Source organism: Oratosquilla oratoria, chromosome 34 (assembly GCF_046742065.1).
Source record: "Oratosquilla oratoria isolate Oo_2021 chromosome 34, ASM4674206v1, whole genome shotgun sequence".
Classification (NCBI taxonomy): domain Eukaryota; kingdom Metazoa; phylum Arthropoda; class Malacostraca; order Stomatopoda; family Squillidae; genus Oratosquilla; species Oratosquilla oratoria.
In genome coordinates this window covers 48,606,133-48,633,267 of record NC_134810.1, presented here as the reverse complement: position 1 = coordinate 48,633,267, position 27,135 = coordinate 48,606,133, and the positions used below count along the sequence as shown (strand labels likewise).

Here is a 27,135-nt window from a genome sequence, read left to right as displayed (position 1 = left end):
ACTTAATATGTAGATTACATACCATTTCCATAATTGGTATAGCTATGATTTCAATATATAAAGACAATAAATTTTGATGGGGAAAATGGGGCAATATGATTTTACCAAATTTATCTATTTTAGTAGAGTCACAATATATAAAATACCTTGCGGTAGCTGCTCTTTTCCCCCCTATGGAGAATCAGGACGTGGGTTGGAGAAATGCATTTGGAATCACAAAAATAATGCAAAATTTCATATAACACCTAATTCGGTTACGTTCATTGGTATGCACACACTCCGAACTGTAACAATGTAACTTTAATACGTAAAAGTTAAAGATAATTGAAAAAACTACTTAGGACGCATTCGCAGATCTGGAAAATAACATCAACCATGGATAATATTTCGTTTGCCTACTTGATGCGTCAAGCTTAGTACTGTAGTTACAGTAAAAACATACATGTCATGGCGTGTCAACTAGGACATAGCTGCAAGGCACCGTGACGACCGCACGCGTACTTCCGGCTACCAAAAATTTGTGGGTCGAAATGTTGAAGCGTTTTATTAAATAATCCGCTATTCCTCGTTTTTCTTTCTCCATTTCCACTCTTATTTGTTCTCTAGTTATTTAACATAAATATGTATATATACATAACACCTGTCACGAACTATTTTCAGTGGGGTTTGAGTTAGCTTGCAGATAACGTGTTGATTCTAAACTGCTGGAGCGTCATGTCAGAATGTGCGCATGATAAGAATTGGAAAGCTTCGTTTGTTGAAGGAAAGTCGAGTAAAGCAAGGGGTAATATGGTTTTGTTGCGTTGGACTGTAGCTTATTCTAACCTCTAGCGGTGTTACGGTTGACTCCTCAAATGAAATGTATTGAGACCACCGTTTGAGGGGGGTGGTAAGAAAATACTAACTTGCTGCGAGGGGTTTAGTGGGAAGGACATTTAAGTGAAATGTGTGACATTGTAAAAGGAACACCGTAAGGTCAGGTTGGTGGGTGGGGGTCCGAGGTGTTGTGAAGACAGCCATGGAAGAAACGAGAATGTAGTTTTTAGCAAACGCGTCAATGCAAGCGTTGTTTTATAATGCGAGAAAGAAACGTGAGAGCACATAGGTTTGGTATTCTTATGGTTTATTGCGTGCCCCTCCCATCATTCCTGCCGCAAACATTGCAATGTTTACCATGTGTGTGTGTGTGTGTGTGTACAGGTTGTGGGTTGGAAGTATCGAAACGAGCTACTTTGTTGACTTCTACCATTAGTATTGACTTCGTCGTAGGTCCTATGAGACTAGTGGAGGTAAGTGGAGCAGGCTCAGCGTCCCTAACCCCCCATGATATTATTTTGTCGGCGATAATCAGCGTTTCTATCCTTGGAGACTACCGGCGAGGTAGTCATGAAGGTAGAAGCGATAAGTACAAGTTAGAAATTATATATGTCTTAGTTTCCAGCCATCAAAAATGTTCCGTGACTAGCCCGCAGGTTTATCGCAAATCTCTATATTTTCAGCTACTTAAAACTCATGCAATCAACGCCATTGCACACGCGCGCGCGTGTTACATTGGAGAGATGAGACCTAGAGCATTGATCCTTTCCTATATACTACGGTTACATAAGAACATAAGAATGAAGGAGAATGCAAGAGACCATAAGGCCTACACTAGGCAGCTCCGATTAGGTAAACACACACACATAATATATATATGTGTGTATATATATATATATATATATATATATATATATATATATATATATATGTATATATATATATACATATATATATATATATACATATATATATATACATACATATATATTCATGTTTATATATATATATATATATATATATATATATATATATATATATACATATACATATACATACATACACACACACAGATGCGTGTAGCGTGACACCTTGCTCTTGCATTCGCCTTGTCTGTCCCTTGTCGCCCCCACACTGCCTCGCTATCGGTGCTTGTCAGACTGTATGGGAGGCCACCAGCCGTGCGCCGTCCGAGATGCAAGCGGCGGCGGCGGCGACGACAGGCATTCGAGCCAGTCTCCCCCTCATGTTCGTCCTGGCCCTTCGAGTGCTTCCCCCGTCCCTGGGCCCACAGAATGACCACTGACCTCTCCCGTGCCATGGCGACACATTTCGCCTCTTTTTTCTCTTACACCCTTCTGTGTTCTTTTCATTCCCTACTCGAACTCGCACGCAGTTCGTGGAGACTACTACACCACCGCATTTGACAGTCATCACTGCCAGGGGGTGTCTGTCTCCACCCTTTCCCGTCACTGCAGTCGGTGCACGTGGTCACTGCGCGGCCACTTGACTATCACCGCCTTCCGTCGCGGGATGAAGATGTGGCTCCCAAGAACTTGGCCGGTCGCTCTGCAGGTTACCTACTGACAGCCAGAGCGAACAAGACCTTCCGGGCGAGCCCCCCCAGCAGGAGAGGCCGGGCAGGGCAGGGCAAGGAGCGTCCGGAGAAACGACGTCGGTCGTGCATGAAGAGAATCACACCTCGGGTCTTATTTAGCTGCTGCCGTCCTGGGAGTAATCAATAAGTTCTAAGTCTGGAGAGGAGAAGGGTACTCCGTAATGCTCCAGTTTGCGTATGGAATTGCTTGTCGGAGCTCATGCCCTCTTGACCACAACTCCCAACCATGAACATAGTATATTAATGTCTACACCAGATGAATAATCTTAGGCGTCTCAATATGGATACACTTTCGTTTCTACCACTGCCCTATATCCACGAAATAATTTACGATCTACAGAGGGAAATCAATTGATCATTGATTTTCGGGGAGCGAATTTGGAATAGTGTAATGGGCTAAAACCACTAATCTTTCACTTCGCAAATAGGCACTTCAACACCTTAAAGGCATTGACCTCTTATCAATCAATATATCAAAAGACTTCAAACCGCCAATGAAGAGCTATTATCACTACATTACCGCACTACCTTGAAAACTTATGAACTACCAACGACAAGGAAATCGCTATAATATATTCAGAGGTCAAAATCCACTATCTTTATGCAAAACTGTCTTACACGTGCAGCATTCCACCCCTCTGCCCCTACAAATACATCCCCAAACCACATGGAGACTTGTAAAAGGCGAGTGAACTAACTTTAAATGCGGACAAAGAAATCGCATATGAAGTTGTGCTGAATCATTAGTGGCCCAGGCAACCACCACAACTATGCTGCGTCTGTTTTTGTTAAATATCACCAGCCAATAACTTATTCCTATTAAGCATACCTGTATTATAGTTAAAGTGTGTGGTAACAGAGAGGAAATCCGTGCAATAGCGAAGGTTTACAATATGGGTGGTGTGGTGTTATATATATAGACGCGGCAAAGCCCATGGCCGCAAGTTTTCTATGGGAACATCCGCTAGTCGACTCAAAAGCACATTGAGTCTTGCGCAGTACATAGAAAATCATTTCCCTCGCTCTTCCCCATGGATATTCAAATGCAGGTACGTAATAACCAAGTAAATCTGGCACATACTAACTTGTGAATGTCTCCGCAGTGGTTTGATACCATAAAATTGGGTGTATGTTTTGTTAATTACGTAAAAATTCTGGTTTTGTGAAAGCAACGAGAAAAATTCATGGGGGTACCCGAACTGTTATTGATTCGCCGGGCCAGCTTTGCAAAGGTCTGGCAAGATTTCACCAATTTACCTATGTTTTATTGCTCAAATTAGTTATTAGATGGTAAATAGCCCCTCATTATACTACCTGGGTCTATATACCGTAAGCAAATCATTATGAAATCCATAAGAATCGTCAATTTTCTGTATGGACTTAGCCTGAAGTTGGTGTCATGTTTTGCTATAGGCGTGCCAATAGTGAACATTGTTTATTATGAAATAAACAAATATGTTAGAAACAATTTTAGATGCCACATGCAATGTTGTATATTGGATAGAATTAATTGCTGAAAGTGAATTAGTATTGTAAAGTGTCATATAACTGGCCTCGTTTATGATTAAAGGTGTATGTTTGCAGTGTGATAGCTCGGTAGAGTTGGTACTCTTGACGGCGGGAATCTGAGAGGACGGGCATCACCATGACAGAGGTGAAGACAACTCCATTTGAAGGTAACTTGTTTTTTGTATACCTATCTCCACCTACGATTATTTTCCTTACTCCAGGCTAAGTGGTCTGTAATAAAACCTTATAGTTTGCAGTGCTTTGTATTGTTTATAAACATGTTTTCAGGGCTATATTTAATTTTTGAAGTTCCCAGTTTATGTTTTACCACTTAAATCTAAGACATCTAAAGCCAATGTAATTATTCTCCTCTTGAGCAATTTTTGTATCATGCATCATAAATTCAGAATTAGGGTGTTTTAGTAGAATTGTAAAAAAAGTCAGTAGACTTAGTGTTGAATTTGTGTAGAGTTGTTGGTTTTAATATTTCTGCTGTGGAAACATGAGTGGTATCAAAACAATATTTGAAAAGTGGGAATGTCATGGGTCATACACAAACCTGAATTGAATAACAATGATTAAAATTTGGAATTGTTTACTCTATTTTGTTGTGATTGCTTCATAAACTTATATTATTGGGAGAAAATGTAGTCTGAATAAAGTTAAGTAGTAATGAAAATATGATTAATGGCAATTGAACTCTAGTTATTCTGAACCTATGATAACAATGTTTAGCTGATGCAAATTATAATACTAAACTTAGTAATGGGTTCATGACTTCAATATGTGGAAAGATTAAGTTTGAGTAATGTTAAGTAATTATGAAAATGCTGTTTATAGTTGTGACATTCATAGATAAAATAGGTATTGTTATTTTTTGTTACCTTTTATGAAATGTGAGATTTGCTGGCTATTATTCTAATGATATGTTATAACCTGTTTATTTTGGTACATATGTCAGATTTAGGTTTTTTTGGTTTATTTTATGGCTAAGGGAGTTTTAGGTGCCTCTAAGCATTCTAGGCTTAGACCAACCTATTCAGAAGTCGATAGGTTTCTTCATGAGGACCAATATTTTATTTTGTTATATAATTAGACTCTAAAGCTATAAGGGGTGCTGTCACCCTATGTACATCATCAGATTTGTCTCATTTGATAGGATATGAGAAAAAGGTAAATATAGGGATGTAAATATGCAATAATACTAAGAAACATAATCCATATATCAAAGAAATGGTGATATGATTCCAAGACGTGATCTTCACTGGTATCTTGAAAGAGACAAAAGAGAAATCAGGCCACCTTATTAATGGGAACTAATTAGTGAATATATATCTTACCTTATATAATCTTATTTGGATTTGTGCCTTTGATTCATTCCATATGGTCACCTGAACAGCGCGCAATCGTAAAGGTGTCGTGATCTTTCCTCCAACGCTCTTGCTCAAGTTTCCACAGCAGCACCTAGTGAATCAAGGTACCTTTGTCTCTTTCGTCACCAGTGGCATTTGTCCAGTATATATTTTTGGCTCCATGGTTTCTCTTTGTGTGGCACATATGAGCTTTATGTGTAATAATCTCATGTAATTGTGTTCTCTGTGCTTGCTATGTTAACTTTTTGTAGGTTATCAAATTACTATTGCCAGTTTTCTTTTCTTGCATGTCAGAATAGTAAATGAATAGTATTCTTAAAATTTAATGCTACCCTTTTTACATATTTTACCAGTTATTGATTAAATATTCCAGATGTTTTTAGTCTTTTATATGTTAGATAATCATATTTACAAATTTGTTCTTCAGCATGATGTATTTTAGACTTTTTAATATTTTTTGGAAAAAGAATGACCAGTAAAGTATTGCATATATTTATACAGACTTTTTGTTTTCCTTCTTTTTCAGATCTCATTCTGGGAAGTCAGTTTTTACCTCTTTTGACTGTGTCATCGGCAATGGACAATGCATCTTCCAAGGGAATAGTACCTGCTAATGTTGGAGTGCTACGATGCAGAAAATGTGGAGCAGATTTTGCTCAAGTAGGTACACTGGAAAGGAGAAGGTGTCTGTTTCACCCCTCTTCTCTCCATCAAATCTCCCCACTCTCCACAATCCCTTCTTTTCTTGGAGAAAAGTCATGTACATACATACATAACCAGTGGCTATTTCCCCCTTACAAGGGAGATGGTAAAAAAAAAAAGGCATAAAATCTACTCCCACCCATTCCATCCCCACATACTCCAATCCCATTCACCCCCTCCCTCCCTCCCTCTTATCTTGGCTCCTTGAAAAGTCATGTAGCTGTTGTAAATTTAAAGCTCACAAGAACATAATACATTTTTTGATAACTTGTGAAAATAATCATATTTACTGAAATGCAAAAAAATAAAAGTAAAAAAGAATACTGAAAAATACATTTTCCTGTGATTGGTCTAATTATTGTCATATAATAAAACAATGGGAGCAAACCAGCTCTGGTTGTTGAGCTCATGTTGTGGAGCAACTGTCTTGCTGCATTGCTGTTGACCTAAACAGTGTGCTGAGGACAAGTATCCTTCATCCATGAATTGCTGAAATGGGAGGGGTGAAGGAACTCTTGGTATGTATGTGTGTATTTATCACTATTCCTCAGGGAATCTTGATTGAGAAATGCTGGTTTATGGACTGTTACACTAAGAAGGATATAATCGGACTTCAGTGTGATATTGCCCCCAGTGATAGAAGTGGTGGTTATCAATTGTGAAATACTTCAAGTTCTCCCCACTCTCACTCCTCTCCCTCTCCTCTACTCTTGCTCTTTCTCCTTCCTCACTCTTCCTCCCTCCCTTGTTCTCTCTCTCTCTCTCTCCCCCTTTAATATTATTTTTTTATTATTATTATTTATTTATTATTATTGTGCCTAGCCTTTTTTTTTTTTTTTTTTTTTCTTTTCTTTTCCTCTTTTTTTTTTTCTTCTTCTTCTTCTTCTTTAGGGCTACAGAGAGTAGGATGGCTAGTCTTATCCTCCATCTTGTTTTTAATGACTCAAGTGGGAACACTTGGTGGCATTATTCTTTCTCCCCAACCATAGGGTTTGACAAAAATGGAAATGTATATTCAGAGAAGAGGTACAGGACAGTATTAAGAGTGGGGGGCAGCATAACAGAGGGACAGTTGCAGTATAATAAAATAGCATCATTTCAGGAGGCTGAGGTTGGGGTTGCCAGTTAAATGAAACAGCCTTGCTGTGGATGTGGTGTGTCTCCCTGCATTGCTTTTGACTCAGGGTAGTGAGCGAGATACAGGGATGACCCATCATCCAGGAGCCAAGAAAAGAGGAAGGGAAGGAGGGGTGGTGAATGGGAGTGGAGTATGTGCGGATGAAATGGGTGGGAATGGATTTATGCCTTTTGACTTTGGCTAACCCCTTGTAAGGGGTGGGGGAACCCTTGGTGTATTTATTATTAATATTTTATTTTATTATTATTATTATATATATATATATATATATATATATATATATATTTTTTTTTTTTTTTTTTTTTTTTTTTTTTTGTGTGTGTGTGTGTGTGTGTTAAGAATATGGATTTTGAGAAGGCATATTATAGGGTTGACAGAAGCATTGTGGAGTGTCTTAGAAATGCATGAAACAAGGAAATGTGTTGAAGGATCCCAACATTTTTTCATAAGTTAGTGAGGGTCAGGAAGGGAGAGTGAATGGTTTGAGGTGAATGTGAGGCTGTTTTATAGTTGTATGATGTCACCATGGTTGTTCAGTGTATGTATAGATGAAGTGTTTAAGGAGGTAAATGCAAGAATGTTAGGCAGATGGAGAGGGAATTAATTGTTGTCTCGAGTTTCTGTCTATATACCAAGATTGTTTTTCCCCCTAATAAGGGAGGTAGCTAAGTCGAAGGCAGGTACCTATTCCCACCCATTCCACTCCCCCCCCACCACCCCTTCCTTTCTCTCATCTTAGCTCCTCATTGATGACAGGTCATCCCTGTATCCCTTCCACTGCCCTGGGTCAAAAGCAATGTAGCGAGGCCACTTCACTTATTGGTGACCCTCATGCAGAACAAGAGAAGACATGGAGAAATTACTTTGGACTACATCAAAATTTCATTCACACACAAGCACCCCTTACCCGTCATCCCCTTCCCCTCCCTTGCCTCAAGTTTCACTAAATGGAAAACCCACAGTTCCACAGTGGCTGGCAGCAGTCCTTGGTCCCTACTAAAGATCTCTCTAGGAAGAAGGTTTGGACTGTTGGCTGTGTAGTGTTATTATGGTATTTTCTACATCACGGGCAGAAAGTGGTAGGGGAGGGTAGTCATCAGTTATAAAAGTGTAAGAAACAAAGTTTGAAGTTGAGAGAGTGTCTGCACCTCCTAATGGAGGCAAGGGGATTGAACAGTTGAGAATGGGTAGTTTTGCCATCCATCTTGCAGGACCACCACATGCAGGTACCCATCATAGGAACACAATGTATACTCCATAAGGGATATGTGGGGAAACTCCATTCCAGCCATGGGATTCCTCAGGGACAGTCTAGGGAATGACGACGTCAACAACAACCCATCACAGGGCTCAACCTGTTTATAATATGTTTGTCTCAAAATGGTAGTTCTTTATGGTTGACTTTTTTTTAATCTTCTGTTTCAGGTCCGTGAAGCTTTGTCACACTACAAACTTCATGTATTTGAGAGTCACAAGGAATACTTCACTGTTGTTGCCGGAGGCTCATGTCCCCTGCGTGGCTGCCCCGTAGAAAGTAGCAAACCACATAGCATTCATTTCCACTGTTCGTACTGCACATACTCAACTGCTGAAGTAAGTTTAGAATGGGCTTACTGTAGCTCTTATTATAGTCCTAACCTCCTCATTTTGACATTTTATTGTTTTGCTCTATATTGTGCTAGGTTTATTTTCCAGGTTAGGTAGATCCTGGACTGAATATTGTCTTGTTTGATATATCTATGTGTTTGTATGGGTCTGTGTCTGTGTGTGTGTGTGTTTAAACTAAGTATAACCTGACGTATCTTTTTGTATACCTTGCCTCTATATGGGTTTTGTGTCCCCACAGATCCTAGACCTTCCACTTCACATGGAGAAAGGACATTTGGCCTTCTACAGAGAAGTCAGCCTTGTCTTGCGTGGAGATGATGTGCAAAGAACAAAGGTAATAGTGTGGTGATTTGTCCCCGGCTTAGTTCTCTATGGTTTCAACCAACTGTTCTTGCAGGTAGACATGTATATTCTGTTTCCTATATGAGGGGATGGAGAGGAGGGAGGTGTCACAGTGTAAGTGAAGCAGCCTTGCTGTAGAAATGCTGTGTCTTGCTGCAGTACTTCTGCCCCAACCCCCCTGAGGGGAAGGGCAGTGGGCAGGAGACAGGGATGACCCATCATTCACAAGGAGCCAAGATGAGAGGGAGGAAAGGGTGGTGGATGGGAATGAGTGTGTCCCTTTGAATTGGCTACCTCCCTTATAAGGGGGAAGAAGCCCTTGGTATATTGATATATAGGTACTTGGCTCCCTCTACCTAGTGATGGACACTTAAGATCATAATTTCATCATTATATATTGATTCAGTTGAAGTGTTCCAGCTGTCGTATGTAACCACATTGTAATGATATATTAAGCTTGTTCTGGCAAATGCCAGGTAGTTTTATTCAGTCAAGGGTGGTTCATAGATAAAGGGTTAACAGTGTACAGAGCCGATGGTGTCTATGAATGGAACAAGTTATTTGAAATCAAGCAGAAATAATCAGTTCAACTTGACCAAATTATGGGGTAGTTTTAGATATATGTGTATACATACACATATATTTACGTGTGTGTGTGTATATATATATATATATATATATATTTATCTGTTATATAAGGGGTGTGGCTAAATCAGATTATCATACACATACCAAAGATTCATACATTGAACATTTTTTTAACCATCACACATAGCACAGTTGCTAACGTCTTGACCTTGTGAATATGGATGCACGGGTCAGTGTTCGAATCCCATGGCAGAGCTTCTAAAAATGTTCAATCTGTCTTTAACATACACAATTCTTACATTCTTAAAAGGGGGATGGCACACTCATTATAATAAGATTTGACCCAGAAACAATGGGAGATTTCTCAACTGAATAGAATCACCAGGTAGAACCTAGAGAAATCAGTAATGCAATCACCAATATCTTGTTAATTTTCCAATGTATTCATGTCCCTTCTTTTGCAGGTGTACGCATGTGGTGAATGTGGTATAAAGATCCAAGGCACTGTGTCCATTGTGCAACACTTACTGGCCCATGACTCGGGTAGTGAACACAGTGGAAAGACCGTCACAAATGGTTACACACCTATAACAGTGATAGAAGCTAGGGCAAACAGTGCCTCCAGTGACAGTAAAGACGAAAACATTGATTCGGTAATGGATTGCTCTCAGGACAGCGGGAGTGTAGAGAACAGTGAAGAAAAAAATAATAGTGTTGTGCATATGAAGATTTGGACGTCAGGAAATAGTATGATGCAGGAGAATGGTAGTGAGGGTATAACTGTGAAGGACAATTTGTTAGGCATTGAAATCCATCCAGTGAATTCCAGTTTAGACATTTTGAATGAGAACGATTCTGACGTGTCTGAAGGTCACTATGAAATATCTCCAGAAGGTCACCATATTAATCAGGAACAGATGCAAGTGGAATTAAATCCCATGGACATCCTCACAACCCTTATGGAGGAAGATCACAAGAGTGAGTTCCCTATGTTTCCACAGGAACACTTCCTCTCGGCCCTACAGAACCCTGCGCGGTACCAAGTACCCCATGCCATGTCCATGAACCAATTTGAGTATTCCAATGGTTATGCCAATGATGGTTATGAGGATTACAATTCTTTGGAAGGTTATCCAGAGGATGATAATGATGAACAAACTTTGGAGGACATGGTGGAAGGTAGTCAAGGGGAGGGGCTTGAAAATGCTGGAATTTACCCCTGTGATGTTTGTGGAGAGCAGTTCAAGTTCCAGCATCAGCTCATTGGTCACACAAGACAGGTAAGCATGCCTCAAGAGGGGAGATGTACCATTGTCACCATACTAACTAACAAGATGCTAAAATGGGAGGGAAGATGAATTGGTTTTGGATGGGTGAGGGGTAGGTGTATGCTTTGACTAGGCCACGAGGGAAAAAGGTCCTTTCATATGTATATATGTGTACTGATTATAACTAAACTCATTGACTTGCATTTCAATATTCTATCTTATTGCATACATACATACATATACCAAGGCTTTTTCCCCCTTCCAAGGGAGGTAGTCAAAAAGGGAAAGGCATAAAAACACTCCCACCCATTTCATCCCTAAATACACTCCACACCCCTCCCACCCTTCCTCTCATCTGAGCACCTCCTGGATGACGGGTCATCCCTGCACCCTGCCCACCGCCCTGGGTCAGAAGCAGTGTCGCAAGACACAGTACATCCACAGCGAGGCCGCTTCATTTAATCGGCGACCCCCCCTCTCCGTCCCCCTTTGCATATAAGGCGAGGACGGGGAGAAATCCCTTCGGGCTGCGTCAAAATTTACTCACACATACTACCCCACCCCCCACTTCCCCCCCCATTCCTCCTCATGCAGTCACAACATCATCCATATACAACCATTCTCCACTCACCTCTGTCTTCCGTCCTCTCCCTTCCTTCCTCAACAGACATTCCCCTCTTCCCCAAAGCCCCCTTCACCCCATCCATCCACCTCATCCTAGGACGTCCCCTCATGTTCACTCCCTCCACATCTGCCTTCCATACCTCTTTTACTAGTCTTTCTTCACTCATTCTTTCCATGTGTCCAAACCATCCTAATATTCTTTCATCAACCCTATCTCCCAAATCCTTTTTCACCCCTGTTCTCCTCCTCACCTCCTTATTGCAGTTTTGTAATAAGTTTACCATAAACTATAATTTTCTCCCTCCTTCCTTCCCTCCTGTGCTTTCATTTGAGTTGATATTGTGCTGATCAAACTCAAGGCTCCTAAAGCTTAATGTGGTTCTTATGAGTTGTTTATGTTCAACAATGAGTCTTTCTGTTGTCCAAAACTTGTATTTTCTTATGAGACTTCTTTTGTGGAGAGTGAAGGTCATGTGTTCAGTAGGAGACCCCTAGAATATTAGGGGATGAATACATTACGTCCTCTCCCCTTCTTAATCAATTCACACCCCATTTACCCAAGGAATGTTGGTCAAAAGTTGGATTGACCCTTTAAGCATGTTATTCCAGTTATTGGGAATCCATTTGGGAATGGATGCTAAGAGGAGACTGTATGAAGGAGTGATTGTGCCAACAGCACTGTATGGAGCAGAAACATGGAACATGAGAGAGAAAGAGAGGAGTTTGAATGTGTTTGAGATGAGGTGTCTGAGAAGTATGAAGGGGGTTACTAGGCTAGATAGAGTGAGAAATGAGGAGGTGAGGAGGAGAACAGGGGTGGAAAGGGAGTTGAGAGATAGGGTTGATGAAAGAGTATTAGGATGGTTTGGGCACATGGAAAGAATGAGTGAAGAAAGACTGGTAAAAAAGGTATGGAAGGCAGATGTGGAGGGAGTGAACCTGAGGGGACGTCCTAGGATGAGATGAATGGATGGGGTGAAGGGGGCTTTGGGGAAGAGGGGAATGTCTGTAGAGGAAGGACGGTAGAGGACAGAAGACAGGGGTGAATGGAGAATGGTTGTATATGGATGATGTTGTGATGCATGAGGTGAAATTGGTGGGGGGATGGGGGGTGAGGTAGTATGTGTGAGCAAAATTTGACGCAGCCCAAAGGGATTTCTCCCCGTCTTCTCCTTTTATGCATAGGGGGATGGAGAAGGGGGGTCGCCAATTTAATGAAGCGGCCTTGCTGTGGATGTGCTGTGTCTTGCGACACTGCTTCTGACCCAAGGCAGTGGACAAGGTGCAGGGATGACCCGTCATCCAGGAGGTGCTAAGATGGGAGGGAGGGTGGAGGGGAGTGGTGTGTATTTAGGGATGGAATGAGTGGGAATGATTTTATGCCATTTTCTTTTTGGCTACTTCCCTTGTAAGGGGGAAAAAGCCTTGGTATATGTATGTATGTATGTATTCCCATTATTAATGGGTTGTAATTCATGTCTGTAAATTATTTCTAGTCAGTCTAGGGCAGATTAGACCCCTTTTTTAATGATTTGTAGTTGTCTCATTCACCAGCAAGTAATTCAGTGATGTTTTGAGATTTTGCTGCATTATCAATATGCATTACCAGTTGGTTGCAAAATAGGATGAGAGAATCAAATGAGAGGTACAAAGAAAAGAGACAAGAAGTAAAGCGCAAGAGAAAGGAGGCAAAAAAAGAGAGCACATGTAAATGGGGTAAGAGTATGACAAAATTTTGAAAGTAATAAAAAGATGTTTTGGCAGGAAATGGATTAAGGAAGAGGAGGCAAATCAAGTAGAGAAGAAAAGGTAAAAGGTGCTGATAGAGAGATGATAATACAAGACATAACAGTAAGAGAAAGATGGGCACAGTATTTTAGGGAGTTGTTAAATGTGAAGGAGGATAGGGAGGGAAATGTAGTTGCAGTGGGATGCACTAAGAAAATGACTGATGAATGAGGAAAATAGGGGGAGAAATAAGAATAGTTGAGGTGAAAGCATGTATAATTTGCTTTACAAGGAAAAAGGGGACAAGTGTGAGTAATTGGGAAGGTTTCTGGGAGGGTTTTGATACAGAGGATTAGGAGAGGAACAGTGTGGGTTTAGGACAGGTAGGGTCTGTGGATCAGATTTTTGTAGTAAAACGGATATTTGAAAAAACTTAAGGAAAAGCTAAGGATGTATTTTTGGCCTTTATGGATTTGGAAAAAGTTTATGACAGGGTAAACAGGAAGGCACTGCGGGAGGTATTGCAGATATGTGGGAGAGAAGAAAAAATGTTTAGAGCAGTCATGAGTTTTTACAAGAGTAGTAGAGACTGTGTTAGAATTAGAAATGGAGAGAGCGAGTGGTTTGAGGTAAAAGTGGGACTTTGCCAGGGATGTGTCATATCACCATGGCTGTTCAATTTATACATAGATAGGGTGGTATGATAGGTAAATGCAAAGGTAATGGGCTGGGGATTGGCGATGGTTAAAAGGAGAAAAATGGGAGATAAGCCAGTTGTTCACTGATGACATTGTACTTGTTGCAGGATCAGAGGAGGGATTAAGGAAGTTAGTGACAGAGTTTAGGAAGCTGTGTGAAAGAAGGAAGGTGAAGATAGATGTGGGTAAAAGTAAGGTGATGAGATGTACAAGGGGAGAGGACAGCAGCAAATTGGAAGTGAGTATTAAGGGAGAAAGACTGGAGGAAGTGGATAGCTTTAAATACTCTGGGTGAATGTGGCAGGAAAGGAAGGAGTGGAGGTGGAGGTAGAATGTAGATTGAGAGAAGCAAGTAAATGCCTTGGGAGATTAAAAACTGTAATGAGAAATGGACATTTGGGAGTGGATACTGAGAGGAGATTATATCTACCTAGTTGTATTTTATGGGAAGGGGAGCTATGCTCGTAGTGTCCCGCCTTTGTAACTAGCGGTGTCTAGTTTGCTCTTAAATTCGTGAATGGTTTTTGCACACAGTACTGTTTCATCCAGTTTGTTCCAAGTGTCCACCACTTTGTGTGGAAAACTGTTCTTCAGATTTCTTCTATAACTATCTTTTTTAAGTTTCTTTCCATGTCCTCTTGTAATTCTCTTGTCTCAATTTAACAAGTCCTCTTTATCGATTATTTCTGTGCCCTTCATGATTCTATAGATGGTCAGTAGGTTGCCTCTCTCTCTTTGCTCCAAAGTTGGGAACTCCAATTTAGCCAGTCTCTGTTCATATGACAATTTTGTAAGTGCTGGAGCCATTTTTGTGGATGCTTTCTGGATTCTTTCAATTTTCTTTATATTCTTTGTGGTACTGGGTGAGCACAATGTTGCTGCACATTCTGGTCTAGGCCTTATCAGTGTGACTAATATTTTTTTTAATAATTTCTTTGTCCAAATAGGTAAATATGAAGGGGTGATTGTGCTGACAGCACTATATGGAGCAGAAACATGAACCATAAGAGGGGAAGAGCCTTGAGGTGTTTGAGATAAGATGCCTGAGAAGTATGGTGCAGTTTACTAGGCTGGATAGAGTGAGAAATGAGGAGGTGATGAGAAGAGCTGGGGTGGAAAGGGAGTTGAGGGGTGGGGTTGATGAGTGTTAGAATGGTATGGACACATGGAAAGAATGAAGAAAGATTAGTAAACAAGGTGTGGAAGGCAGAGATGGAGGGAGTGAACATAGGGACCGACCAAGGATGAGATTGATGGATGGGGTAAAAGGGACATTGGAAAAGAGGGGAATGTCTGTTGAGGAAGGAAGGGAGAAGACAGAAAATACATGTGAATGGAGAAAGGTTCTGTATAGATGATGTCGTGATGCATGGATGGGAGTGGTGGGGTGAGGGATTATTTGCGAATTATATTTTGACGTAGCCTGAAGGGATTTCTTCCCGTCTTTTTTTTTTTTTTTTTTTTTTTTTTTTTTTCTACATGAGGGGATGGAGAAGGGGGTTGCCTATTAAATGAAGCAGCCTTGCTGTGGATGTGCTGTGTCTTGTTGCATTGCTTCTGACCCAGGGCAGTGGGTGAGATGCAGGGATGACCCGTCATCCAGGAGGAGCCAAGAAAAGAGGGAGGGAGGGGTGGTGAATGGGAGTGGAGTATGTAGGAATGAAATGGATGGTTACACACAATGAGTAAAAGCTTAATTGATATGATACATGTGGTCTAACAATTCAGAAATGGAATCAATTGTGTGCCTAAAGGTTTCTCTCTTCAAGGTATATCCTCTTAATTTTGCCATGGATGCTTGGTAGTAGGTTTGAGTGTTGTTACTTGTGGCAGAGGTCAAGGTAACAGCAGTTTGAACTCTTACCACCTGCAAGTTGGATCAAGAACATGGTTCATTAAATTCCATGCTACAAAATTCTAATATGCAGGTTATGTAGATCATTGGGTCCTACTTTTTTCTTATTGATTGATGTGAAAGCAGTGATTAGAATGATGGGAACAAGTAAAGGTACTTGGATTAGATGGGTATCATGCCAAGTGTCTAAAAAGGGAGGTACAGTGATGGTGGATTGGCTGGTGAGGTTGTTTAATGTTTGTCTTGAAGAGGGTAGAGTGCCAGAGGATTAGAGGAGTGCCTGTATAGTTTGCTTTATAAGGGAAAAAGGAACAAGTGTAAGTGTAGTATGGTCAGAAGGATCAGTTTGTTGAGTGTAGTTGGGAAGACTATGAGAGGGTATTGATTGAGATGATTAGGAGAGGAACAGAGGGAGTAATTGGTGAGGAGCAGTGTGGGTTTAGGACAGGGGCTACATGGATCAGATTTTTATGTTAAGACAGATATGTGAGAGGTTTAGCAAAGGATAAGGATGTGTTTGGGGCCTTTATGGATTTGAAAAAGGCGTATGACAGGGTAGACAGGAAGGCACTGTGGGAGGTATTGCAAATATATGGGGTAGAGGGAAAGCTGTTAAGAGCAGTCAAATTTATATGAGAGTAGTAAAGCCTGTGTTTGAATTAGAAATGGAGAGAGTGAGTGGTTTGAGGTAATAGTGGGACTTCAAGGATGTGTCATGTTGCCATGACTATTCTTTGTGTACATGGATGGGATGGTGCGGGAGATAAATGCAAGGGAATGGGCAGGAGATTGGAGAAGGCTAAAGAAAATGAAGAAAAATGGGAGCTAAACCAGTTGTTGTTTGCAGACGACACTGCACTTGTAGCAGGATTAGAGGTGGGATTAAAGAAGTTAGTGACAGTTTGGTAAGGTGTGCGAAGGAGGAAGTTGAAAGTAAATGTGGGTAAATGTAAGATGAGGGCAGAGGGGATAGGATAGCAGCAATTTGGAACTAAGTATTAAGGGAGAGAGTCTGAAGGAAGTGGATGGCTTAGATGCTTGAGGGCACATGTGGTGGGAAAGGGAGGAGTGGAGGTGGAGGTAGAATGTAGATTGAGGTAAGTAAATGCCTTAGGAGATTACAAAGTGTAATGAGAAATAGACATTTGGAAATGGATGGTAAGAGGAGATTGTATGAAGGGGTGATTGTGCTAACAGCACTATGTGAGGCAGAGACATAGAACATAAGAGAGGAAGAGTTTAAATGTATTCAAGATGAAATGTCAGAGGAGTATGGTAGAGGTTACTAGACTGGATAGAGTGAGAAATGAGGAGAGTGGGGGGTGGAAAAGGAGTTGGAAGATAGGGTCGATGAAAGAGTGTTGGAATGGTTTTGGACATATGGGAAGATTGAGTGAAGAAAGATTAGTAAAAGAAATGTGGAAAACAGGTGGATGGAGTGAACAGGAGGGGCTAATCAAGGATTAGATGGATGGATGGCCTAAAAGGGGTGTTGAGAAAGAAGGGGATATCTGTTGAAGAAGGAAGGGAGAAGACAAGATAGGGGTGAGTAGAAAGTGGTTGTATATGGGTGATGCTGTGGTACATGGGGGAGGAGTGGGTGGGGGTTAGGGAGTAGTTGTGTGTGAATGATATTTTGATGGAGCCTGAAGGGATTTCTCCCCATCTCTCTTTTTCTACATGAGGGGATGGAGGGTGGTTCATTGATTAAATGAAGTGGTCTTGTTGCATTGCATCTTAGCCAGGACAGTGGGTGAGATGCAGGGGTGACCTGTCATCCAGGAGCAAAGAAAAGAAGGAGGGAGGGGTGGTGAACGGGAGTGGAGTGGTTGGGGATGAAATGGGTGGGAGTAGAATTGTGTCTTACTTTGGATACCTCTCTTGTAAGGGGAGAAAAGCCCTTGGTGTGTGTGTGTATGTGTATATATATATATATTTATGGTACCAAATTAGTCTTTTTCCAGTTGTGAGTCGGTATCTTTTCTTTTAAGGAACATGTACCTATGTTGTAAATCTTGTCCTCCAATTGTTTCTTACATTCCGTAACCACTTCAGTACGACTCAAATTCTTTCATGCAGCATCAGCTGCCATATATAATTCACACTACTCACATTATAAAATATAAAGTCAGTGCTGTATTGTTCTCTTTTACTCTGAGTAAAAATAAACATGGGGGGTAACTCATGTACAACTATAAACATTTATATATATAATCAAGACACCAGCGCTGGCATCCTTGTGTATCCACCTGCGCCTCATGACACCTACATAGGCGTCATTTTACCGAAGTGGTTAACCATTCGGTTTGAGATCACACCACATGAACTTTTCTGACATTCTAGTAGTTTGTGTACTTCTTTACTTCCAGAACTACATATGCTCAACACATTGAAATGTTACACAACACCATACAATATTGGGTATTATTTTGCAGTTGCCCATAATTATGTATTTTTTTCCTCCATGTTCTTAATGATGTTGCTATGCTCTTAGCACTAACCTTTGTGCTTCTTTATTGTTCCAGGTACATCAGGGGATGCCTCTGCCTTTCCAGTGTCAGATTTGTGGACAAGATTTTGCGGCACTTTATGAACTCAAGAGACACCAGTTGTCTCACTCAGGTGCTAACATCTACAGATGCCAAGTGTGCAATCAGGGATTCCCAGACAGAGCAACACTCAAGACCCACACTGCATCTCATGGGTATGTTTGTTTCCATTTTTCTATCTTTTCTTTTCTTGAATTACTTTTTGCTGTCTTGCTGCTGCATTGCTTTAGACCCAAGTGGTGTGCTGGGGAGAGGGTTGGCCCTTCATCACTGAAGTGCTAAGATGGGAGGGTTGACAAAATTTTGGAGGGGTGTATGTGTGACTAGGTTTTGGCTCCTCCAACCCTATTATAAGGGGGTTAAGGGCCTTTGGTGTGTTTGTCTCTTTGCATACCAAAAGGCTTCATCCTCTTGTAAGGGAGGTAGCCAGCCAGCCAAGGCACTTTGCACCCGCTCACCACCCGTCCCACACCCATCCGACACCCATTTGTTTTTCCTTCTCATCTTAGCTCCTTGTGGAAGAAGGGCCAACCCTGCCCTCAGCCCACTGCCTGGGTCAGAAGCAATGCAGCAAGGTATGTATATATGGTATACTTTAACCTTTTGATGGATCTAGCAGTCTATTCAACACGGGTATTTCTCTCTCTCTCTCCTCCTCCTCTTCCATTCTTTTTCGTTTTCTTCCTCATCCTTTCATTCTTTCACTGTATTAGTCATTATGCATCAAATCAGATTTACCAAGTTGCAACTGACATTTTATTTTGTCTACATAGTCAGTAAATCAACACTTAAATTTATTTATTGGCTCAATTAGTGAACCTGTGTTCTAGTAGGTTTGACACTGCAGAACAACATGGTGATTTTCCCAGGTGCTGATATTTTACATGGAATCAATCAGTTGCTCCTATTTTTCTCTTGCAAGAGACCTGTAGCCCCCAGATAACTGGCCACGGTCACTGCTTCAGCCCACAATTCACTCAATGAAGAGATTAAATTGTATACCAATTAGTATGTTCAAACAAGAGATGTGTTGGAATAATTAAACTGAAATGTTTGTGTTTTCTGTTTTGACAGTGGTGTGGGAGAACATGCATGCAAGTGTGAGCTGTGTGGAAAGGAGTTCCCATCGAGATCGGAGCTGACTAAGCATGCTGTCAAGTATCAGGGTACTTGTAACCCTAAAAAGAATGGTAAGTTGATCAGTTTGTATCATCTTAGTAGGGATAAAGGCATTTGTATTTATGATAGTTTTAGTACATGTGATGTTTTTGTCTTTATTTTACCCAATAGTAAAGTCCTTGTTAGATAATTGTGTATGAAGTACAAGTGTCATTTGACTCCACCACCCAAGGACTGTTGGGTCCTGCAGTGGTTCTGTGTCTTGCTGCATTGCTACTGACCCAAGCAGTAGACAGGGGGCAAGGATTGCCCTTCATCCACAAGGGGCTAAGGTAAAAAGGGGAAACAAATGGGTAAAAGGTAGGTGCATGCCTTAGCTAGCTACCTCTCACCCTCCATTCATCCAACACCCATTTGTTTCCCTATTAAGAATCCCATAGCTCTTTGTGGATGAAGGGCCAATGGTATGTATACATATACATATGTATATACCAAGGGCTTTTTCCCCCTTACAAGGGAGGTAGCCAAAGTCAAAAGCATAAATCCACTTCCACCCATTTCATCCCCACATATTCCACTCCCTTTCACCACCCCTCCCTACCCCTTTTCATGGCTGCTCAAAGGATTACAAAGGCTGAGCATGCCGACAGGAGACCTTTTGGTCCATATCTAGGTCGGATGTGAAAAAAAAAATCATCATAATAATAAAATAATAAATAAAAACTATAATAATGTAAATAACAAATAAAATACATAAATAAATGCATAGGTATAGTTAAATAATAAACAAACAGGTAAATAGTAAATAATAATAGATTGACATATAACTAATAATAAAGGAAAATCAGACAGACAAATGATAACAAAACAAAAACAAATAATATAAAATAAATTATAATCATTACAGCATCTTGCTTAGGTGTTTATCTAAATGATTCTTAAAGCTTCGAACTGAACTACATTGCACTACCTGTGCAGGAAGTTTATTCCATTCATTAACTACACGGTTGGCAAAGTTGTTTCTACCTACTTCCAAATTGAATCTATTTCCGGACAGTTTGAGACCATTGTTTCTTGTCTGATTCTCATTCAATGTGAAAATTTTGTCACTTTTGATGTTGTCAGTTCCCTTTAAAATCTTAAAGACCTGTATCAAGTCACCTCTGAGTCTACGCTTTTTTAGGGAAAACAGATTCATATGTTTTAGTCGATTTTCGTATGATTTATTTTTTATATTTGGAATCAGTTTTGTGGCTTGCCGTTGTACTCCTGGATGACTGATCATCCCTGTACCACTACATCCCACTACCCTGGGTCAGAAGCAATGCAGCAAGACACAGCACATCCACAGCAAGGCCTCCTCATTTAATTGGTGATCCCCCTCTCCATCCCCTCATACAGAAAAAGAGAAGATTGTGGAGAAATCCCATTGGGTTGTGTCAAAATATCATTCAAGTATGTTCATACTTGTATACATTTTGTGTTTCAGATGGACCCAAATGTGCAACTTGTAATGAGGAGCTACCATCACTAGAAGCCCTAAAGGAACATCGCAAGACTGCACACCCAGCAGCAGATGCCTCCCCCAGTAACCCCAAGAAAGGTTTCTCTTGTGACTACTGCGGTAAAACCTTCAACTGCAGGTCCAATCTTAGGGATCATCTTGTAAGTAAACATTTTCTGCTCAAAGATTTTTTTTATTGAGGGAAAAGGTTTTAGATTACTTCATCATATTTCATGGTGGTGTACATCATATTTTTTCACTTGATCAGCATTGAAAAAGTGCCAACATAGACTAGGCCTGTAATTCATACTGTACTAGATGAAACCCACACAGAGGACACAGGGCACCTCATTCTACAATCCCTAGACACCAACACATCTTCCCTGAGTTATTTGGGGATTCACCTGGAGGCCACAGGTCTTCTGCAAGAGATGATGATGATGATATGGTTTAACGTCATAAACTCCCCCCCTATCGGAAGACTAGGATGGTGCCCCTCAGAGAGGGTTTTCGTAGCCCTGCTAGAGACCGAGGGTAAAAGATTGATTTCACTTTCACACATACCTATACCAAAGTCTCCCCCCCCCCCAATACAAGGGAGGAAGTCAAAGGCATAATTTCACTCCCACCCATTTCAAACTCACATACTCCACTCCCATTCACCACCTCTCCCTCTCTCCCAATTTTCTTGGCTCCTCCTGGATGCCAGGTCATCCAGGGCCCTCGCATTTGGGGGGAGGGGGTGCATATGCCCTGGGGCACACATTTATGGGGGGCAGCAATTCTAGTCTGGCCATACCACCCACAAAGCCAACAAACTAATTATAATAAAAAAAAAAGGTCAAAGGAACCCTGAATGTTTTACCATGATATACAAATTTTGCGTTAGAATCAATAGAATATGAAATATTTTTTTCTTATCCTTTCTGAAATAGGGACAATGAATAACATTTTAAGATTATTATTCCTAAGTGACATATTCATTTAATTGGTGTACAAGTTAGTTTGTATAAGGTGCTGAATTGGAAGGAGAGGTTAAATGGGTTTTATTTATGAAATCTGGGTGTGTGCTTTGACTAGGCCATTCCATTTTAAAAGGGCCTATGGTAATCTTATGACCAAATATTACAGTCATCTCTTATATGTTTAAAGACCCAAACCTTGTAACATATGTTGGCTTATTTATGAATTATAGCAAGATTCCTTTATGTCCAGAAGTAAATCACTTTCTTGTGATCTTTTTCAGGTGGTTCACACTGGCGAGAAGCCCTACCCGTGTGACATATGCGGAAAGGCCTTCAGTTTCATCCACAACATGAAAACTCACAGACTCACGCATAATGAAGGGAGGAATGAAGTTTGTCCATACTGTGACAAGGCATATAAGAGCAAAATCTCATTGTATTATCACATGAAGAAGGGTAATTGCAAGGGACTGTCTTCCAAGGAGGTGTGTTTCTATAAAATCTTGTATTTATGTTGGAGTTAAGAGATAGGGTTGATGAAAGAGTATTGGGATGGTTTGGAGACATGGAAAGAATGAGTGTAGAAAGATTAGTAAAAGAGTGAAAATAAGGGGGCGATCAAGAATGAGATGGATGGCAGGGAGAAGACAGGAGATAGATGTGAGTGAATAGTGATTGTGTATGGATGATGGTGTGATGCATGGAAGGGAGTGGGTGGGGGATGGCGGGATGTGGGAATATTTTGACGCGGATGAGAGGATTTCTTCGCGTCTTCTCTTTTTCTGCATGAGGGGACGGAGAGGTGGTCACCGATTAAATGAAGCAGCCTTGCTGTGGATATGCTGTGTCTTGCCACATTGCTTCTGACCCAGGGCAGTGGGTGAGATGCAGGGATGACCCTTCATCCAGGAGGAGCCAAAAAAAGAGTGAGGGAGGTGTGGTGAATGGGAGTGGAGTATGTGGGGGTGAAATGGGTGGGAGTGGAATTATGCCTTACTTTGGCTAACTCCCTTGTAAGGAGGAAAAAGCCATTGATATATGTATGTATATGTATTTACATTCATAAAGAGATACTGGTTCCTCAGTGCTTCACCAGGCTAGACACAGGTGCCCCAAATGTAACTACCACACAGCAGACAAAAAGTACAAAAAACAACTTAAAATATTTTCACTGAGTAAATATGGGCAAAAGACATGCAAGGAAGAACCAAGTCAATGGACTGATTGATTCACACAGTTATTCATGTCTTTGAAATTCACACATACACACACACACACAGAGGACATAGAAAGAAACTCAAAAAGGACAATTATAGAAGAGACCTGAAAAAACAGCTTCCCCCACAGAGTGGTGGATTTATGGAGCATACTAGATCAAACACTAGTGTGCAAAAACAATACAATAATTTAAGAGCAAATTAGATATGGCGAGATACAGATGGGACACTATGAGCATAGCTCCCCTTCTCATAAGATACATACATATACCAAGGCTTTTTCCCCCTTCCAAGGGAGGTAGCCAAAAAGGGAAAGGCATAAAAACACTCCCACCCATTTCATCCCTAAATACACTCCACATCCCTCCCACCCTTCCTCTCATCTGAGCACCTCCTGGATGACGGGTCATCCCTGCACCCTGCCCACCGCCCTGGAAGATACAACTAGTAAATGCGCACGCACACACACACACACAGAAACACACACACACACACATATTATAGATATATAAATATGTGGAGATATATCCCAAGCTCAAACAGTACATGAGCTCAAATCTAAGTATGATAATTGGAAATCAAATATAGAGATTAAGTTGGAACTGTACATGAATTTGAGTGTTGTTCCTTTCTTGTATACTACAATTAGGTAAATACACATGCACAATAAACTGTAATATTATGGTAGGTCAGAGAAAATTACAAAATTTAAAGGAGGTGACACACCAGTTAGTGTGGTGTAATGGATTGATTAACCTGTGTCCTCTAGAAAAGAGAAAGCATCTTCTTCTCAAATATGTGTTTGATATTTTTGTTCTAGTGTAATCTAGAGAAAACACATTTTACCCATGAGACACATTTTTATTATGATACTTTAACTTAAGCAGATGCTGATATAACCATTACAATTTATAGTTTTAGTATGTATCACTATCTTCAACAATTTGAGTAAAAATTAATCCCATTCAAACCAGGTTGTATCGTTGCAGGTACCCGAAGGGTACCACCGATGTACTGAGTGTCTTCAAATGTTTGCGAGTATGGAACGATACAAAGCGCACAAGGACAAAGGCCATTGTCAAGTCTCCCATCGCTGTGACCAATGTGGACTCAAGTGCTCTTCAGATGAAAAACTCCAGAAGCATATTAAGAAAAAACAGTGTCATTCCAATACAAAGGTAGGATGGGTTTTTTGGGTTTTGTAAATGTAGATCAATCTATTGCTTCTGTAATCATAGATTAGAGTAATCAATTGGTTGGTGCATCAGTGAGCCCCCCAGCAGCAGGCACAGATCCTTAGCTATGGGTCCCTGGACCCTAAATGGTCTGCAGTGACCATTTAGGGGGCCTGTGAGGTCAACCATGTGTGGATTTTTGGTTTTGTGTAGACTTAAAAATGACAACAAGAGTACTTGCAATATGCTTTATGTAGGTCAGGAACTTGGGGAGTCTGATATATTATTAGACCTAATGGGGCTGCAGAGGTACAACAGTTCAGTTCAGAAACCCTACTGTAGTTTTAGGATATGAATATCCATCTCTTATTAACTGAGGTAACATGAAGGAGTGATTGTGCTGACAACACTGTATGGGGCAGAAACATGGAACATAAGAGAGGAGTTTGAATGTGTTTGAGATGAGGTGTCTGAGAAGTAGGGGTTACTAGGCTGGATAGAGTGAGAAATGAGGAAGTGAGGAGGAGAATGGGGGCAGAAAGGGAGTTGGGAGATAGGGTTGATGAAAGAATATTGGGATGGTTTGGGTACATGGAAAGAATGAGTGAAGAAAGACTAGCAAAAGAGGTGTGGAAGGAGTGAAAAAGAGGGGGCGACCTAGGATGAGATGGATGGATGGGGTAAAAGGGGCTTTGGGGAAGAGGGAAATGTCTGTTGAGGAAGGATGGGAGAGGACAGAAGACGGGTGAATGGAGAATGGTTGTATATGGATGATGCTGTGATGCATGAGGTGGAATGGGGGTGTGAAGTAGTATGTGTGTGAAAAATTTGACACAGCGCAAAGGGATTTATCCCTGTTTTCTCCTTTTCTGTATGAGGGGACAGAGAGGGGCAGTCACCGATTTAATGAAGTGGCCTTGCTGTGGATGTGCTGTGTCTTGCAACACTGCTTCTGACCCAGGGCAGTGGACAAGATGCAGGGATGACCCGTCATCCAGGAGGTGCCAAGATAAGAGGGAGGGTAGAGGGGAGTGGAGTGTATTAGGGATGGAGTGGGTGGGAGTGGTTTTTATGCCTTTGCTTTTTGGCTTCCTCCCTTATAAGGGGAGAAAAAGCCTTTGGTATATGTATGTATGTAATATTGCAAGCCTGTTGAGCAAGGAAGGGAGAAGGCAGGAGATAGGGGTGAGTGGAAAATGGCTGTGTATAGATAATACTATGATGCAAGGAAGGGAGTGGGCAGGGGATGGGGTGTCAGGTAGTAGTTATGTGTGGATGATATTTTGACGCAGCCTAAAGGGATTTCTCCCCATCTATTTTTCTGCATGAGAGGATGGTGAGGGGGTTGCCAATTAAGTGAAGTGGCCTTGCTGTGGACGTGCTGTGTCTTGATGCATTGCATCTGACCTATGGCAGTGGGTGGGATACAGGGATGACCCATCATCCATGAGTAGCTAAGATGATAGGGAGGAAGAAGGTGGTGGAATGGGGATGAAATGGGTGGGGTTGGGTTTTGACTGTGGCTACCTCCCTGGTAAGGGGGGAAAAACCCTTGAGGGGAGTCTCTACTTGATTCCTCTCTTAATTTCCTTTCAAAACATCTTTTTATTACTTTCAAAATATTCTATCATACTTTTCCCCCATCTCACATCTGCTCTCCTTTATCCTATGCTTTATCTTTATCTTACGCTTTAAGTAGGGACAAAAAGGTAAAAGGTGCTGATGGAGAGATGATAATGAAAGAGACAGCAGTAAGAGGAAGATGGGCAGAGTATTTTAGGGAGTTGTTAAATGTGAAGGAGGATGGAGAGGAAAAGGTAGTTGCAGTGGGAAGTATCAAGAAAATGCCTGTGATGAATGAAGAAAATGGGGCAGAATAAGAAAAGATGAGGTGAAAGTGGTTATTAAAATGATGAGAGCAGGTAAGGCACCTGGGTTAGATGGGTGTCATATGGAGTGTCTAAAAAAGGGAGGTACAGTGATGGTGGACTGGTTGGTGAGGTTGTTTAATGTTTGTCTAAAAGAGGGTAGAGTGCCAGAGGACTGGAGGAGTGCATTTATAATTCCTCTTTACAAGGGAAAAGGGGGCAAGTGTGAGTATAGTAGGTTCAAAGGGATCAGTTTGTTGAGTGTAGTTGGGAAGGCTTATGAGAGAGTTTTAATTGAGAGGATTAGGAGAGGAACAGACACCCTCCCCACTACACTCCCAAACTCAAACTTGCTCCTCCCTCTTAACTTAGTTTCACTCAATGCCAACACATCCATCTTTCTTCTCATAAACACACTGTCTATATCTTCCCTTTTACTCTTATCTGTACCACACCCACGCACATTAAAATACCCAAAACCTTAGGTTTCTGGTTGGAAAACTCCTCTCAGACCCTCCTATGCCTCCCATGTCTTAGACCTCTCTCGTACATACATATATGTACCAAGGCTTTTTCCCCCTTACTAGGGAGGTAGCCAAAAAGGAAAAGGCATAAAATCATTCCCACCCATTCCATCCCTGAAAACACTCCACACCCCTCCGCCCTCCCTCCCATCTTAGCACCTCCTATATGACGGGTCATCCCTGCACCCTGTCCACTGCCCTGGGTCAGAAGCAGTGTCGCAAGACACAGCACATCCACAGCAAGGCTGCTTCATTAAATCGGCGACCACCCCCTCTCCGTCCCCCTATATAAAGGAGAGGACGGGGAGACATCCCTTTGCGCTGCGTCAAAATTTTGCTCACACATA

At 41.2% G+C, this 27,135-nt stretch overlaps 1 protein-coding gene across 6 annotated transcripts in view; it reads left to right on the top strand.

The window, feature by feature from the left end:
* The first annotated feature begins 3,176 nt into the window (after nucleotides 1-3,176).
* LOC143018302 (uncharacterized) overlaps nucleotides 3,177-27,135 on the top strand; it is a 29,752-nt gene continuing 5,793 nt past the window's right edge. Inside the window, exons 1-13 of one of the 6 annotated variants that reach the window (XM_076173655.1) lie at nucleotides 3,177-3,483; nucleotides 4,019-4,110; nucleotides 5,343-5,420; nucleotides 5,843-5,976; nucleotides 8,582-8,749; nucleotides 9,003-9,098; nucleotides 10,159-10,974; nucleotides 18,393-18,571; nucleotides 18,926-18,991; nucleotides 19,491-19,606; nucleotides 21,025-21,200; nucleotides 22,286-22,489; nucleotides 24,211-24,399. In XM_076173655.1, the coding sequence (XP_076029770.1) occupies nucleotides 4,080-4,110; nucleotides 5,343-5,420; nucleotides 5,843-5,976; nucleotides 8,582-8,749; nucleotides 9,003-9,098; nucleotides 10,159-10,974; nucleotides 18,393-18,571; nucleotides 18,926-18,991; nucleotides 19,491-19,606; nucleotides 21,025-21,200; nucleotides 22,286-22,489; nucleotides 24,211-24,399 (2,253 nt within the window). In that variant the 5' untranslated portion in view covers nucleotides 3,177-3,483; nucleotides 4,019-4,079. Of the gene's footprint in view, nucleotides 3,484-4,018; nucleotides 4,111-5,342; nucleotides 5,421-5,842; nucleotides 5,977-8,581; nucleotides 8,750-9,002; nucleotides 9,099-10,158; nucleotides 10,975-18,392; nucleotides 18,572-18,925; nucleotides 18,992-19,490; nucleotides 19,607-21,024; nucleotides 21,201-22,285; nucleotides 22,490-24,195; nucleotides 24,400-27,135 lie in introns of all 6 variants that reach the window. The other 5 variants (XM_076173654.1, XM_076173658.1, XM_076173659.1 and 2 more) reach the window with 5 other exon arrangements.